This window comes from Tenrec ecaudatus, chromosome 2, assembly GCF_050624435.1.
Source record: "Tenrec ecaudatus isolate mTenEca1 chromosome 2, mTenEca1.hap1, whole genome shotgun sequence".
Lineage (NCBI taxonomy): Eukaryota > Metazoa > Chordata > Mammalia > Afrosoricida > Tenrecidae > Tenrec > Tenrec ecaudatus.
In genome coordinates this window covers 618,765-632,503 of record NC_134531.1, presented here as the reverse complement: position 1 = coordinate 632,503, position 13,739 = coordinate 618,765, and the positions used below count along the sequence as shown (strand labels likewise).

Here is a 13,739-nt window from a genome sequence, read left to right as displayed (position 1 = left end):
GTGTGTTGTTACTATGTGTTACTATGTGCTATTGTGTGTTGTTACCATGTGTTATTGCTATGTGTTACCGTGAGTTTCCCACAAGATCTACCCTGTCCCGTGTGGTTGCTATGAGTCAGCATCAACTTGATGGCAATGAGGTTGGTGTTTTGGTTTTGAGCCAAACTGAACCTCGGTGGCACAGTGGGTTACAGGTTGGGCTGCTCTCCACAAGGTCACCAGTCTGAACCACCAGCTGCTCCTCAGCAGAAAGATGAGACCGTTGCTCCCATAAAGGTTTCCAGCCCAGAAGCTGGACACACGGCCCCCTGGAGACTGAAGTCCCGGCATCTGGCTCTCTATGTATGGAGCAGGGGCCATTCCAGAGGGAGGTCCCTCCCGCATCATGGCTCTCACTGTGGCTTGGGAAGCTCATTCGTACCAGACCCCAGACAGTGCAGGCACACAGATTCCCCAGGGCCCTGTCCATGGTGAGCCATGCAGCAGGTTGCTGGTGTCCAGGGACCTGCAGGTGACTCTGGTAAAATGGAGCCGGCCCCTCTTGACTGAGTCCCTGTGCTGTAGCTGTGTGCTACCCGAGGCCGTGACATGGACAAGGGTCAGCGTTTCACACTAATGCAGACACACGACATGGTCCCCATTCAACTGGCCAACACAAACACTGTCGTTGTGCCAAGTTTATTTCCGGCTGTAGGAGCAGCTGGTTCTCTGAGAGCCCCACACAGACAGATGGCCTTGTGTCCCTGGAGGCCAGCTACACACCAAGGGCAGTTACCCATGGAGGCTAGAGCGTGAGCACGCACAGACTGCGCGCCACTGCTCCCCCTCCCCCTCACTCACTCAGAAACCCAGCTAGTACTGCCCAGGGGCCAGGCAGGCAGCACCAGCCAAGGTTTCGTAGCGCAGGGAGTGGCCCTCAAATCCACAGTCCCACGTATGCAGAGTCCAGCTGCCTCACGGGTGCCCCCAGATGTGGCACCCCCAGAAGCAGCTCAAAAGGCCAGCTGCCCAGGGGCCTCCTTTGGTTAGTCATTGATGTTCCCCACTGTCCCTGGTCACTACCGTCTGTGCTACCCTGTGGCCCGTGGATAAACCTCTCGACAGGTTGGAACTGACAGCAGCCCCACAAGAGGAGGGGGCCATCTGCTGTCGGGGCTCAGCCAGGGTGATCCCTGGGCACTGTCCTGCTTAGGCCTGTCTGGCCACTGGGAGCACAGTGGGAAGGGCTTGTGTGGGGTCCTTGTGTCCTCAGAGAGGAGCCGTGCAAACAGCCCATGCCCAACTAGACGTACTGTCTCTTCAATGCCCAGGCAGAGGACGGCAATTACAGGCCAGGGCAGCAGGTTCAGCCAGACCACACCTAAAGCAACCCAGCCCCGCAGGCAGGAGCAGGCCCCACATACAGCGCCCGGGGCAGCAAATGTGTGCTGAGCCTTCCTACGCAGCCTGTCTTTTATTTTAAGGGTTTTCTTGAGGATTAGGTGGAACTTTACATTTCCAATCATCAATTTTATACTCAACAACTTAAATGACTTACCAAGCCCCCATATAGCTTGCCCTGACCCCCCGCCTCCTCTGATTTCTCTCCTCCATCCAACAGAGTTCTGTCCTACCCATCACTCAAGTTAACCCCGTCACCCTCCCGCCTGATCATCTTATTCCTGCCTTTACCCCTCACCCGGTCAGCACCAATGGCTCTTTCCTAGACTGTCCATCTGTAAGGGGCCACAGCCTCAGCTTCCTCTAGAGCAGGGGCTGGTGGGTTTGAACCGCTCACCTTGCAGTTAGCAGTCAAACACTTACCCAACAGTGCCACCGGGCTTTCAACAGGTCTATTTGCAAATATAAATCCATAAACGCATGCATGCTCATGCAAAGCAGACATATCCAACTTGTAGTTATGACTGTCAACATGTCTTCCTAAGGAATTATATAACTAAGCAAATCCAAACCCAGTGGCAGGAGCCAGCCCAGTCCCTAGCAGCCTGGGGCCAGAGTGGACAGGCCCCTATGGGTTTCTCAGGTTCACGAGGAAGCCTCGCCCTCCTCCCTGGAGCAGCTGGCAGGTTTGTGACTGGGCACTGACAGGCCCGTATGGCCCACGATGCCACCACATTCAGACTCCCTGCCATTGTGGCGATGCTGCCACGGAGTAACCTGTAGGACAGGGTAGAACTGCCCGGTGATTTCCAGGGCCCCACACGAGGGAGCCAGTGGGCACCAACTCAGCAAAGATAAAGACTGCCTGCAAAAATGAAGACCCTACAGTCTGTCCAGGAGGACAGGCATCTCTTTCAGGGACATGCCCATAGCCACCAAACAGAGCACAGCCCAGGCCACAGAGTAAGTGCCATGCACGGTGACTGGGCAGGAGTCCTGGGGAGGCCGGCTCTGAAACGTCGGAGACAACGGTGCGATGATGTTGTGCAGCTGCTGTGGGACAACGACAAAGGTCCGTGGAGCAGAGTGGCTCTTGGGTGTTGTGGTAGAAAACACGCTTTAATTCCAAAAGGGAGCATGATACCTAGTTTGCGCTGTGCAGACTCCCCATGAAACGGGTCAAAAAGGACAAAACGGGAGCAGGGGAGACATCTGGAGAAAATGCGTCCTGAGACAGAACTCACAGCACAGAAGATCCGTGAAGGTGCCGCCAGCCCCCATGGCCGTGGTCACATCAGTGGAAAGCTCAAGGAAGTGCCCTGACATTCCCGCCAAACACGGCAGCCATAGCTGAGCGTCACCGGATACTCATGTCTACAATTGAGCTAAGGAAAAGGCTCAGCGAGGAGACCTAGCCACCGCACCAGCTGTCTGGTGACGAAAGTAAGTGACCAAAGACGAGAACGAACTGCTGTGGCTGTAGCTCCTCTCGCAGCCATTGAGGCATGGCCCCCCACGGCGACCTGCAGGACATGGCAGAAGGGTCCCTGGGGTGATGTCCCTTCCAGTCTGTTCCAGCTTAGCTCCCTAAGTCCAAGGGAAGGAAAGCACGCCCAGTGCTGGACCGTCCTCACAGCACAGCCCCGTCCTGGCCTGTGTTGTGTTCGCTGGGCTGGGCCGGTGCAGCTCACTGAGCCTCTTCTTCCTGCTCACTGGCCTGTAATCAGCCATGATGATGCCCTCCTCAGAATGGCTCCCCCTGACAATGTGCGCAAACACTGAGACAGCTTGTGGCAGTTACATCATCTCCTGTCAACTTGCAAAGAAGTGGGGTCAATCAGGTCATAGCCAACGAGGCCTCTGTACAGGTGTGGTCTACTCTGATGATTCTGGGAACTCCAATCTTCCTTCCTGGAGGCAGAACACATGTTCTCTCTGTTTGACATTCCTATTGACAAGCCAGATGGAGCTATGCTGATGGAGCCAAAGCCCTGGAGCTGGAAGAACCATATGGAGACCCACACCAGTGCTGAGATGCTTCCACTGCCACTGGATCGACAAGACTTTCCACCCACTGGCCTGTGATCTTCCTGCATTCAGCATCATTGCATGTATTGTGAGAGTCTGAAGAGGACTTTATAGATTAGTATTGGACATATGGGCTAATATTGGACTTTTGGACTTGATCTGGACTGGGCTGGGATGTTTTCTTAAAAGCTCTTATACACATGAGTGTCTATGAATTTGTTTTTCCATTCAACCCAGACTAACACACAATGTCTCACCATCATCCTCGCTTCGAAGTAGCACCCCTGCCCCATTGCCTGTCTTCCCAGTCCGTGGGACAGCCAATGTTCTCTGCCAAGATCATCATCCCAATGCATCAATTCTTCTCCATCAGCCTCCAGCTTTCACATGCATATCTGGTGATTGAAAATGCATGGCTTCTGGCAGGTCTACCTCCGTATTCAACGTGGCTCTGTGCTCTGTAATGCTTCACAGAGTCTTCTGTGCAGGTTCCCCGACTACAGCATGGCCTCTGCTTTCCTGGCAGCTGCGCCCAGGCTGCCGAGGCAATTAAAATGAAACCTTTGACAGCTTCCCTATTTTCCTCCCTTATCAGGCTGTGCTTGCTGGGCCAGCTTCCAGGGTGTTTGGCTCTCTGTGCTGAGGTGTAGTCTGTATGGAAGGCTGTAGACATCTCACCGGTCACTGCCTCAAGTCCTCTTGGCTTCCCTTCTACAAGTGAGGGTGAGCTGTCTGCAGATGGAAGGTTGTGAATGAGTCTTCTCCTATCTCAATGCCTCGTACTTCTGCACAGAGTCTAGGCTCACAGAATACTTGCTTGGCACACACACACACACAAGTCTGATGCGCATCATCCCTGATTTTAAATCTTATAGTGGTTATGGGGTGGGTGATGAACCACAAAGTGAGCAGTTCAAAATCACCAGCCATTCTATGGGAGAAAGACGATTCTTTTCCTCCTGTAAAGAATTACAGTCTCAGACGCTCACAAGGCAGTTCTACTCTGTTCAAGAGGGTCACTGTGAGTCAATATCGACTCAATGGCAGTGAGCTTGAACATCCTCTATTTGTCCCTAACTTTCACATTCCAATAGCCAATAATCATCAATACATCTGGGTGGCATGTTTGATCCATGTCAGACTGAAGCAACTGGTAGAATCTTTCCATTCGATCATTAGCTTTTTGTGTTTTGTGCCGAGTATAAATAAAGTGACTAGACTTCCTTGCATGGGGACAGATATGGTCCTATCACAGAGGCATGGTACTTCAAGATTGACCTTGTGATGTCATTTTGTTGTTCCTGACAGGGACCCTACAGGTTACCTGACTGAAAATGGCCACTTCAACTCGCTGATGCCAAGGAAGCAGTCTTTGTGCCGTTCCGTTTCACGCCCATGACTTCCGGTTTCTGTGGGCTCCTATGTCATGTTCTCTCGGTTAGTGGATGTCTGCAGCCATTTCTGAGCATTCTAGTCTGGCTCCATCAGCAAATGAAAGCTTGCTTCTATCCATGCTGTGGAGATCACAGCTCTTTCTTAAGAGTAGTTTGAGGGTTATATCAGATGCAATCGGACTCAGTGTGTTTTCATTGATATGTATGATAGATGATTGATGATAAGTGTAAGTGTGATTTCATCAGTGTCCAGAAATTATATAAGTATATATGGCTAAAGAATTGTGTACAGGTGCCAGGTTGGCAAGGGGCGGATTGAGATTGTTTATTATGCCAGCTGGCCGATAAACACATGTGGGATTAGTTGTAGAGCGGAGAGATAAATGGCTCAGCAAGCCTCGCCTTTCTTGTCTCTCACTCTTTGATCATCGGACCAGTGTGCGGCTGCCTTGCTGTTCTGTGGCTCAATTTGCAAGCTACACTACCTGTGGGATGCCTAACCTGTGGACTGTGTCACTGTAATTTGAGGTCCCTTTAAGACCTGCTTTGCCACACAATTGGAATTTACATCTCTGGAGTTGGAGACTGACTGTTGGTGACCTGGCTGACTGTTGGTGACCTGCCTTGCTATTTGCTGCCTGTGCCGGGATAGCTACCTGGCTGCCCTCAAGACCTAAAGGACTGCCAGTGTCTCACAACTCACTCAAGGGAGTGAGTTGCACTGAGCCATTTGTACTGCTTTATAATTTAACTGTTCATTTATTTTGTTATATATATATATAATTATATATATAATTATTAGAAATCTGGTTGTGTCTCTCTAGAGAACCCTGTCTAACACAAGGGCCTTCCAATCTGAAGAGTCTTGCCCTTCTGCTCCCTTGAACAGCGACACTCGCGGGAACCCACAGGCGCCACTAAGAGTCAGAGTTCGTTGTTTTTTTGGTTTAAGCAAGTAAGTAGCGGAGCCCTGGGGGTGCCGTGACCTGCACACTGAAGTGCTGACCAGGAGGTCACGGGCTGGAACCTCCGGTCACCCCTTGGGGGAAAGATGGGGCTTCTGCTCCCATAGAGTCACATCTGGAAACACACAGGCAGCCCCACCCTGTGACGCAGTGGGGGCACAGGCCACTGGGGGTGGGGGATTACTGTGAGTGGTGACCAACTTGGTGGCAATGGGGTATGTGGGATGTGACCAAAGTGGAATGACTCCACCCCTGATAAGCCAGGAGGTCTGAGGACAGAGACCCTTAGTCCTGGAGAAGACATGGTGCTCAGAAAAGTAGAGGGGCAGCAGAAGAGGAAGGCCTTGGGCAAGACAGACGGACGGGCAGACGGATGGACGGACAGTACAGTGGCTGTGGCAGAGGCCTGAACATCAGAACCGTGAGGGTCACGCAGGCAGGACCAGGCAGGGTTTACTTCTGTCAGGCATGTAGGGTGTGAGGAGCCATATCCAGGCCCCTGGCTACCACCGTGGAAACACCATAGCAATGGTCCACATTGCTGGCGATTCACTCGGAGAGACCACAATGTTAGTGACCCATGGGAAGTGGCTCAAACCACATGTTGACCCCCAGTCTGCCCCCGCCCACGATGCTGCTGTTGTCCGGTGTCAAGGAGTCCATTCTGACCCACAATGACCCCACAAATCCCAGCAGAATGGCCCCTGTCGGCTGATAAGGCCATAAACCCTCCTGCCAGCAGACTGCTTCTTCTTTCTCCCACAGAGGGGATGCTGGGCTCAAACCACCATCCTCTGAGTTAGCAGCCAAGCATTTTCACCACCGCACTCCCAGGGGCCTGGCTCAACAACCCTGGTTGTGAGTGCCTGAGTAACCTGGGCCTGATCTGAGTATCTGAGGCCACAGTGCTGACCAGCAGGTGGGCAGGCCCACAAGAGAAAGAACTGGCCACACCTCACAGACTGATTTGTCTAAACCTCCTGCCTCCAGGCCTCCCTCTAGCCCCCCAGACCTGGACCACGAAAACCCGGTCATCCGCTGTGGCACAGCCTCCTAGGAGAGCCAGGCCCCTGGGTGGGCAGAGGCCTGGAGGAACCAGGGCAGCACAAGCTCACCCAGCAGTCATTGCTGCGCAGGAGCCAGCAGAACAGCCCATGGGCGCTGGGAACATCTCTGGGGAGGGAAGCCACAGACGGGCCAGAAATGGTCGCCACACTGGAGACAAAAACAGCAGGCAGAGGGTGGAAATGACTGGCTACTTACAACTCTGTGATCCTGTGACACTTTTACCTACTCAAAGCGTCGCTGGGGTTTGGAAACAGAATCTTGAAGATTCAAAGCACTCGTCTGGCAATGCTGCCAGCCAGTGACTGCCAGATCAGTGAGTTCTCCCCAGGGAAGCGCTCTCAATCCACGTACTTGCTGAAACACGTCCCTAACCTGCAGAGCTACACAGAAACCCTGCGATTGGTCTCTGCATTAACACGAGGATACACATGGTCTAATAGTATTTCGTAGTGCGTAGAGGTGCGTGTGCTAGGACAGAACAAGTGACTGAATGTGCAAGCTGCTGCTGTTGGGTGGGATCCAGCCAGGTCTGGCCCATAGCCACCCAAGTCCAGCAGGTGATGCTTGCGCCCGGTGCTCAGGCACTGTGTCGGTCCACCTCCTGCAGGGCCTTTCTCTCCCTCACTTCCCCTCCACTTTACCAATCGATCAATGGGTATCCTCTCCCACCCCTACCCACCCATCTCATCCAGGGCCATAGTGGCCGGCCATCCCGTCTTCTGATTTTCACTCCTGGGGCCACATTGGTCCTGCTGTGAGGCAGCGGATGGCCCTGAACTCTCCAGTCCTCTCCCAGCCCTGGGGCTCCTTCGGGGTGACAAACATTCAGTGCAGATGCACCATGTCACTGCTGTCCTTTCCAGGGACTGGTCTCTTGATTAAGGGCCACTGGTGGTGCCGTGGGGGGTTTCTCACCGGGCTGCTAATGGCAAGGTCAGCGGTTCAAACCCACCAGCTGCTCTGCAGGAGAAAGAAGAGGCTCTCTACTCCCATAAAGAGTCACAGTCTCAGAAATCCCCAGGGGCAATGCACTGTTCTACAGGGTCGATATGAGTTGGCATTGACTTGATGGCAGAGACTTTGGCGTTGGGTCTCCCAACTGCTGACAGGCCCTGAATACATGCTTCCCTCCAGCCAGTGTGATGCAGCTGTGGCCTCCCAGCCTGAGCTGTATGTGTTCATGTCAACAGCAGTGTCTCTGCAGTGGGAGCCAGCTGGCATCTCAGGTTACACGCTGGGGTGCTAACTGAAAGTTTAGCAGTTCAAAACCACCAACTGCTCCTCCGCAGAGAGTTACAGCCCCAGAAGCCCGCAGGGGCAGTTCGGCCCCATCCTACAGAGTCTCTGTGGGTCGGCATTGCCTCTATGCTGGTGAGTTTGGGTCTGGGTTTGGGTCTGGGTTTGCTTGAGGGATTTCTTCCTCTGGATGAGACCCTGCTCCTTGAGGCTGCAGTTGTTCATGTAGGTTTGCATCTGAGAGAGGAGATACGATGCTGCTCTCCCGCCAGCAACCTGTGGGACCCCAAAACCCAGACCCAACCCTTCTTCCTATGAAATCTGAACACTCCCCTGCCTCCCACTTCGGGGGTCTTGCCCACAGGGAGAGGGGCCAGGCTGGCCCTCATCCCCACTCACCCTTGCAGCAGACTTCCCTAATGGCTCAGGCTGGGGAAAGGAGGGCTTTCTTCTCTGTCAGGGCCCCAATGGCTGAGAATGAGGAGCTGTTTGCACAAGGAGGTCAAAACCCCCATGATGAACCTGTAGCTTCCTCCCAGGCAGGCACAGAGCCAGCCTCTTCCACCTAAGTGAAAGCACGAAGCACGAGGCTGGGCCAGGGCTGGGGGCTGTGTTTACCCTGCTTCCTGGGGCCTTGGGGCAGGGTAGTGGGGGAAGGTCCTTCAGGGCAGACACAGCAGACACAGGAAAAGAGAGCTGACTGTCCCCCCCCCTCATTCTCCACCCTCTCTTCTCTCTCCTCCACCTACCACCTCCCTCCCTCCTCCCTCTTCTCTCCCTCTCTCTCTCTCTCTCTCTCTCCCTCTCTCTCTCTCTCTCTCTCTCTCTCTCTCTCTCTCTCTCTCCCTTCTCCCCCCTCACTCTCCCCACCTTCTCTCCCTCCCCTCTTCCCACCCCACCTCTCTCTTCCTCCTCTCACACTCTCCTGCACCTGGTCACCAATGACCTGCCCCTCTATGATTGTAAGAAACACAAGCAGTTCTGGGCAATCCTCAGCCCACACCCCTGCCTCCCAGAGGTCCCCAAGTCGGGGTGACCAGCAGAGGCTAGATGGACTCCTTTCAGATAGAAATGCTTTCATGGGGACAGATGTAAACCTTAGCCACATGTCAGAGATGCCCCTGAAGGCTTGCCAGCAGGAAGGCCTTATACTGCTTTGAACTGAAGGGCCCAAGCCCGGGCATGGAGCTGATCCCGACTCCCAGAGACCCATGCTGGTTCCCAGAGAGTCACTCTTCATGGGAGCAGATGGCCTCATCTTTCTCCCCAGGGGCGGCTGGTGGTTTTGAACCACTGATGTGAAAAGTGAGAGGAGGTGGTTCCAGAAGGGTAGAGGGGAGCCCGCTTCTTTGTCACGTGCTGCAGGGTTGCCGGTCAGCTCTCACGTCCTCTCTGCGCACCATGGGCTCACTTCAGCATGACCCTCCCACCCCAGCCAGTGGGCACCGGCCCCAACCCAGAGCCCCGCTGGCCGCCAGGCCTGGCCACTGTGGTCAGAGAAGAACCTTGCTCCTCAGTGGCTGACAACTCAGGGGCAAGGGTCAGGCTGTTCTTACAAGGTGATGCTGGTGGCCTGGCCCCTCGAACCTGTGGCCTTCAGTTGCTCGGGATCCCCTGTGGTGCTCACACACGCCCTTCCTGCAAAAGGGCCTAGTGCTCTGCTCTTACTGTCCCTGCAGGGATTCCTGTGTGTGTGATGGAATGTGCCTCTGACCCCCCTGACTCCAGTGTCTCCCCAGGGTCTTCCCTGACCTCCTCTTCCTGTGTGTGCCTTCCCTCCCCCCAAGTTAACCTTGTCTCCCCTCCTATGAGCCAGGATCCAGCCTGGGCATCAGCCCCAGCCAAGCAGACCAGGGAGGCACAAGCTCTTCAGGGGAACCAGCTCCATGAGACTAGGGGGCAGGTCACCACCGAGCTCTGGAGGCAGGGTAAGCAGGAGTGGGTGGAACATCGGGAGCCCCAGGTGGGGGGTGGGGGTAGGAGTTGTAGGAAAAGTGCTGTGACATCGGATGGGGAGGTGGGGGTTCCAGCCAAGTCACCAAGCTTGGTAAGCTGCTGGGTGGACACCAGACTTGCTCCGTAACCTCCCCCCCAAACAACAATGAAGATCTTAGGAAGCAAGCCCCAAGGCCTGGCGGGGTGGGATTCTAGCCGCCCTACAGCCCCGCCCATGCCCTCCAGTCTGCCTTAGGAGTCCGGCTGGGACATCAGCAGAGGGCTTAAAGGGAGGGAGATTTCAATTATCTGCATGCAGTAATCCTAAGAAGCTCTCAGATAAGCTAATGGAACTAATTAGAGTTCACCAAAATCGCAGGATGCAGATGAGCTTTAAGAAACAACACCTGTGTGTATCAAGAGCAAACAGTTCAAAAGGAAGAAGGAAACCTCGTTTGTAAATGAATAAACCACATAGGGCACCTCAAAGCCCACCATAAAAACTGGCACTCATTTTCCGAGGGTGGAACCAGGTCTCTGGGGAACACACGGGTGCTCAGGATTGCTGATGTGGAGACTCCCAGGGAGAGAACGCGGCTGCCGGGACCCCTTCACACAGCGCCTTCTTGTGTTTCCCCTCTGTGACAGATAAGGGCCCTGCGGGACGTGGTCACATGTTTGGGCTGCTCACCACCAGGTTGGCGGTTCGCACCCACCAGCTGCTGCACAGGAAGGAGAAGGAGGAGGCTGTCTGCCCCACAGATGGAGTCCTGGAATGCTCGTGGGCCATTCTGCTCCGTCCTATAGAGCAGCTTAGAGCTTGGATCAGCTTGATGACAGTAGGTTGTTTGGGTTTCGGGTGTAAATGCAATCTAATCTTCTTTCAGACCCCAGCTGGAGTCTCCACACAGAGCATGGCAGCCACACGGAAGAGTGAAGTGTAAGGTTCCGAACCGAGGGCAAGAGCCAAGGAGGTGGGGGCATAGACAGCCAGGTGAGCTGAACTGTGCCCTGCTCTCCAGAGGAAGCGGGAAGCCACAAGATGATGGGGTTCCCCCAGGAATATTTGTGTTGCAGTCCTGCCCTGATGCCTGATGGGGACTGGGTCTTCTTGGCATATCACTAAGGCCACATGGGCAGTTGTGGGGGGACCTAGCCCTTAGCATTTCTGGTCCCAGGAAGAACTGAGAAGAGAGGAGAATGGCCACGGGTGGGGGCACAGGCATCGTGGGGGCTGTCAAGTGTCTGAGGATGCCAGGTGCCCTCATGGGCAGGAGTGCCTGCCCTTTAGTGGTGCCCATGTGTGGGGTTTGTGCTGGGAGACTGAGGCCAGGGCTCCTGCAACGGAGGAGCAGGCAGGGCCAGGCTAGGGATCCATGGGCCCTCCTCTGTGATGCAGAGTGGGAGGAGTTGGGGAGCACAGAGGACCCAGCGGGGGCCCTGTGCTGTGAAGAGACAGAGCTGAGGCAGGGTGGGACGGGGGCCAGAGATGATCAAGCAGAGTCCAGGGTCTCACTGATCCACTGCTCTGTCCAGGAAGCTCGGCTTCCAGTGTCAGTACCACCAACAGCTTCTCCACCCCCTATGGCAGCTGGCACCAGCCAAGGTTTCTTCTGGCCCACCCTGTGCCCGGCCCTCTGCACATCCACTCTAGTGTCCCCGCCAATTATGCAGTCTGCCCTGGATCCACGGTTGCTGTCGGAACTCGGTGCTGCTGGGAGGAGCCGCCAAATGGAGCCAGCTGCTGCTGCTGCCTCTGGCCACCACTGTCAGTGTGCCTGCACAGAGCCTTGCCCATCTGGCTCAGCTTCTCAGCTGATTCTGTTTGCGCCCATGATTGTGGTCACTGTGGTATCCATCTGTCCATCCATCCACGGTGGTAACAGTGCATCTCATGGAGGGGCTCCCCCACTTCCACTGATCCTCTAAGTGACCAGGCATGACATGCCTGTCCAGAGTATGCCAGATGGTCTCACCCCCGCCATGTCTGTCCCAGTAAACTTTAGAGAGTTTGTGGAAAGACATTATCTTTCAACTCCATTTGGGACAAATCGTTTGAAGCCTCCTAGCATTTCTTTTGTTTGTTTGTAATTGTTTTATTAGGGGCTCGTACAACTCTCATCACAATCCATACATACATCAACTGTGTAAAGCACATTTGTACATTCATTGCCCTCATCATTCTCAAAAAATTTGCTCTCCATGTAAGCCCCTGGCATCCTAGTATTTCTTTGGACACTTCAATAGGAGACGCCATTCCCTAGAGAAGGGTATCATGCTGGGGAGTGGAGTTGGTGGGGCACTAAGGAGACCCACCCTGTGGGAGCAGGGTGGGAGGACACTCAGTTGGACTGCCTCTCCTGAACATGGGACACTCCCCATCCAAGCCAGAACCCTACCAGACAGGCAGTTACAGATTGAGGCTGACCCACAGACCAATGTGGTCAGAGGTTAGGCTGCCCTGCAAAAGGCTGGTGGTGGGCAGTAAGGCACCAGGAATGAGAAAGCACCCAAGGCTTGGCCAGGCATGGAGAGTTACAAGCTCACAGAGCTTCTGGAAACTTGTATGTGACCCTCAGGGCACAGGTGAGGAGCTGAGTTACCAAACTCCAGAACCACAGGAACTCAGGCTCATGATCCCTGGGCCCCAGGAGGAGCCTCCAGCACCCTGGCCCCCCCCCCCATGACCCTGAGTCCCAGAAGGAGGTTGCAAGCACCCTGGCCCAGCACCTCCATGAGGCACCACACAGCCTTGGCACACGGGGCCACAGCTAAGGCAGGGTTGTGGGAAGGAACCAGCGGTGGCCTCTGTGGATAGACCTCAAGCCGGTCACTTCTCCAAAGCTCCTTGGTCACAGTCTATAGAGCCAACTCCAATTTGTACATCAGCGGACACTGCGGGCCCAGAGAAGCCACTGTGCAGCTGCTTCATTGCAAGCCCTGGGTGCCACACTCTCACACCCCTATGCTGCCCAGGCTGGGCTGTCCCTGGTCCTTCCAGGCAGATTCCCCTAGGACAGAATGAGCCTGTTCTGTAGGTTTCCGAGGCTGCAGAGTTTGGCAAGATCCTGCCATCCAGCCTGTTCTCTCAAGAGCAGCTGGTGGGTTTGAACCTCTAACCTCTTGGGTAGCAGTGAGTGTCTCACTGCTGCCCCACCAGGGCCCCTTGGATCGGATAAAACCCAGTGGGCAGAAGGACCCTCTACTGCTGCTGCCCTCCAGAGAACTCTGGCCCGAGGTCACAGCACCAAGGTGTGTGAGAGCCCCATCCCAGAGCCCCTCCTCCTTCTCCTGCCCCCACAAGTACCTCCCATTCCCTCCGCCCTGCTTGAGGAACCCTCACCCCCTGTGACCACGTACACGTGACGTTGCTCTTTCCAGTTAGAGCCTTGTCCTCTGTCACACAGTCCCCTCCAGACAGTCCTGTGAACCCACAAGCCCAGGCACCTACCAGAGGCTGCCGCTGGCCTGTCGCCTTACCTGGTCCCAGGGAGAGACAGTCCCGCCGAAGCACATGAACAGGTAGCCCATGGCCACCAGGCATATCCACACGACCAGCGAGAAGAGACGGAGCAGCTTCTTAAATACAGACTCAATGCAGACCAGGATGAAGATGGCAAAGAAAATCGCCAGGGCTGTGGGCACCGTGATCAAGAATGCCACGTGGTCTTCCACCTCCTGAGGAGAAGAAAGATGCCCTGTGTGAACGAGGCACCGCACCTGGAGGTTTGTC

At 54.8% G+C, this 13,739-nt stretch overlaps 1 protein-coding gene across 2 annotated transcripts in view; it reads right to left on the bottom strand.

Moving 5' to 3' along the window:
• Positions 1-13,739, bottom strand: part of ADCY2 (adenylate cyclase 2) — a 206,147-nt gene that overhangs the window by 172,077 nt on the left and 20,331 nt on the right. For both annotated transcript variants that reach the window (XM_075540813.1, XM_075540814.1), the window contains exon 2: positions 13,487-13,684. In XM_075540813.1, the coding sequence (XP_075396928.1) occupies positions 13,487-13,684 (198 nt within the window). The remainder of the gene's footprint in view (positions 1-13,486; positions 13,685-13,739) is intronic.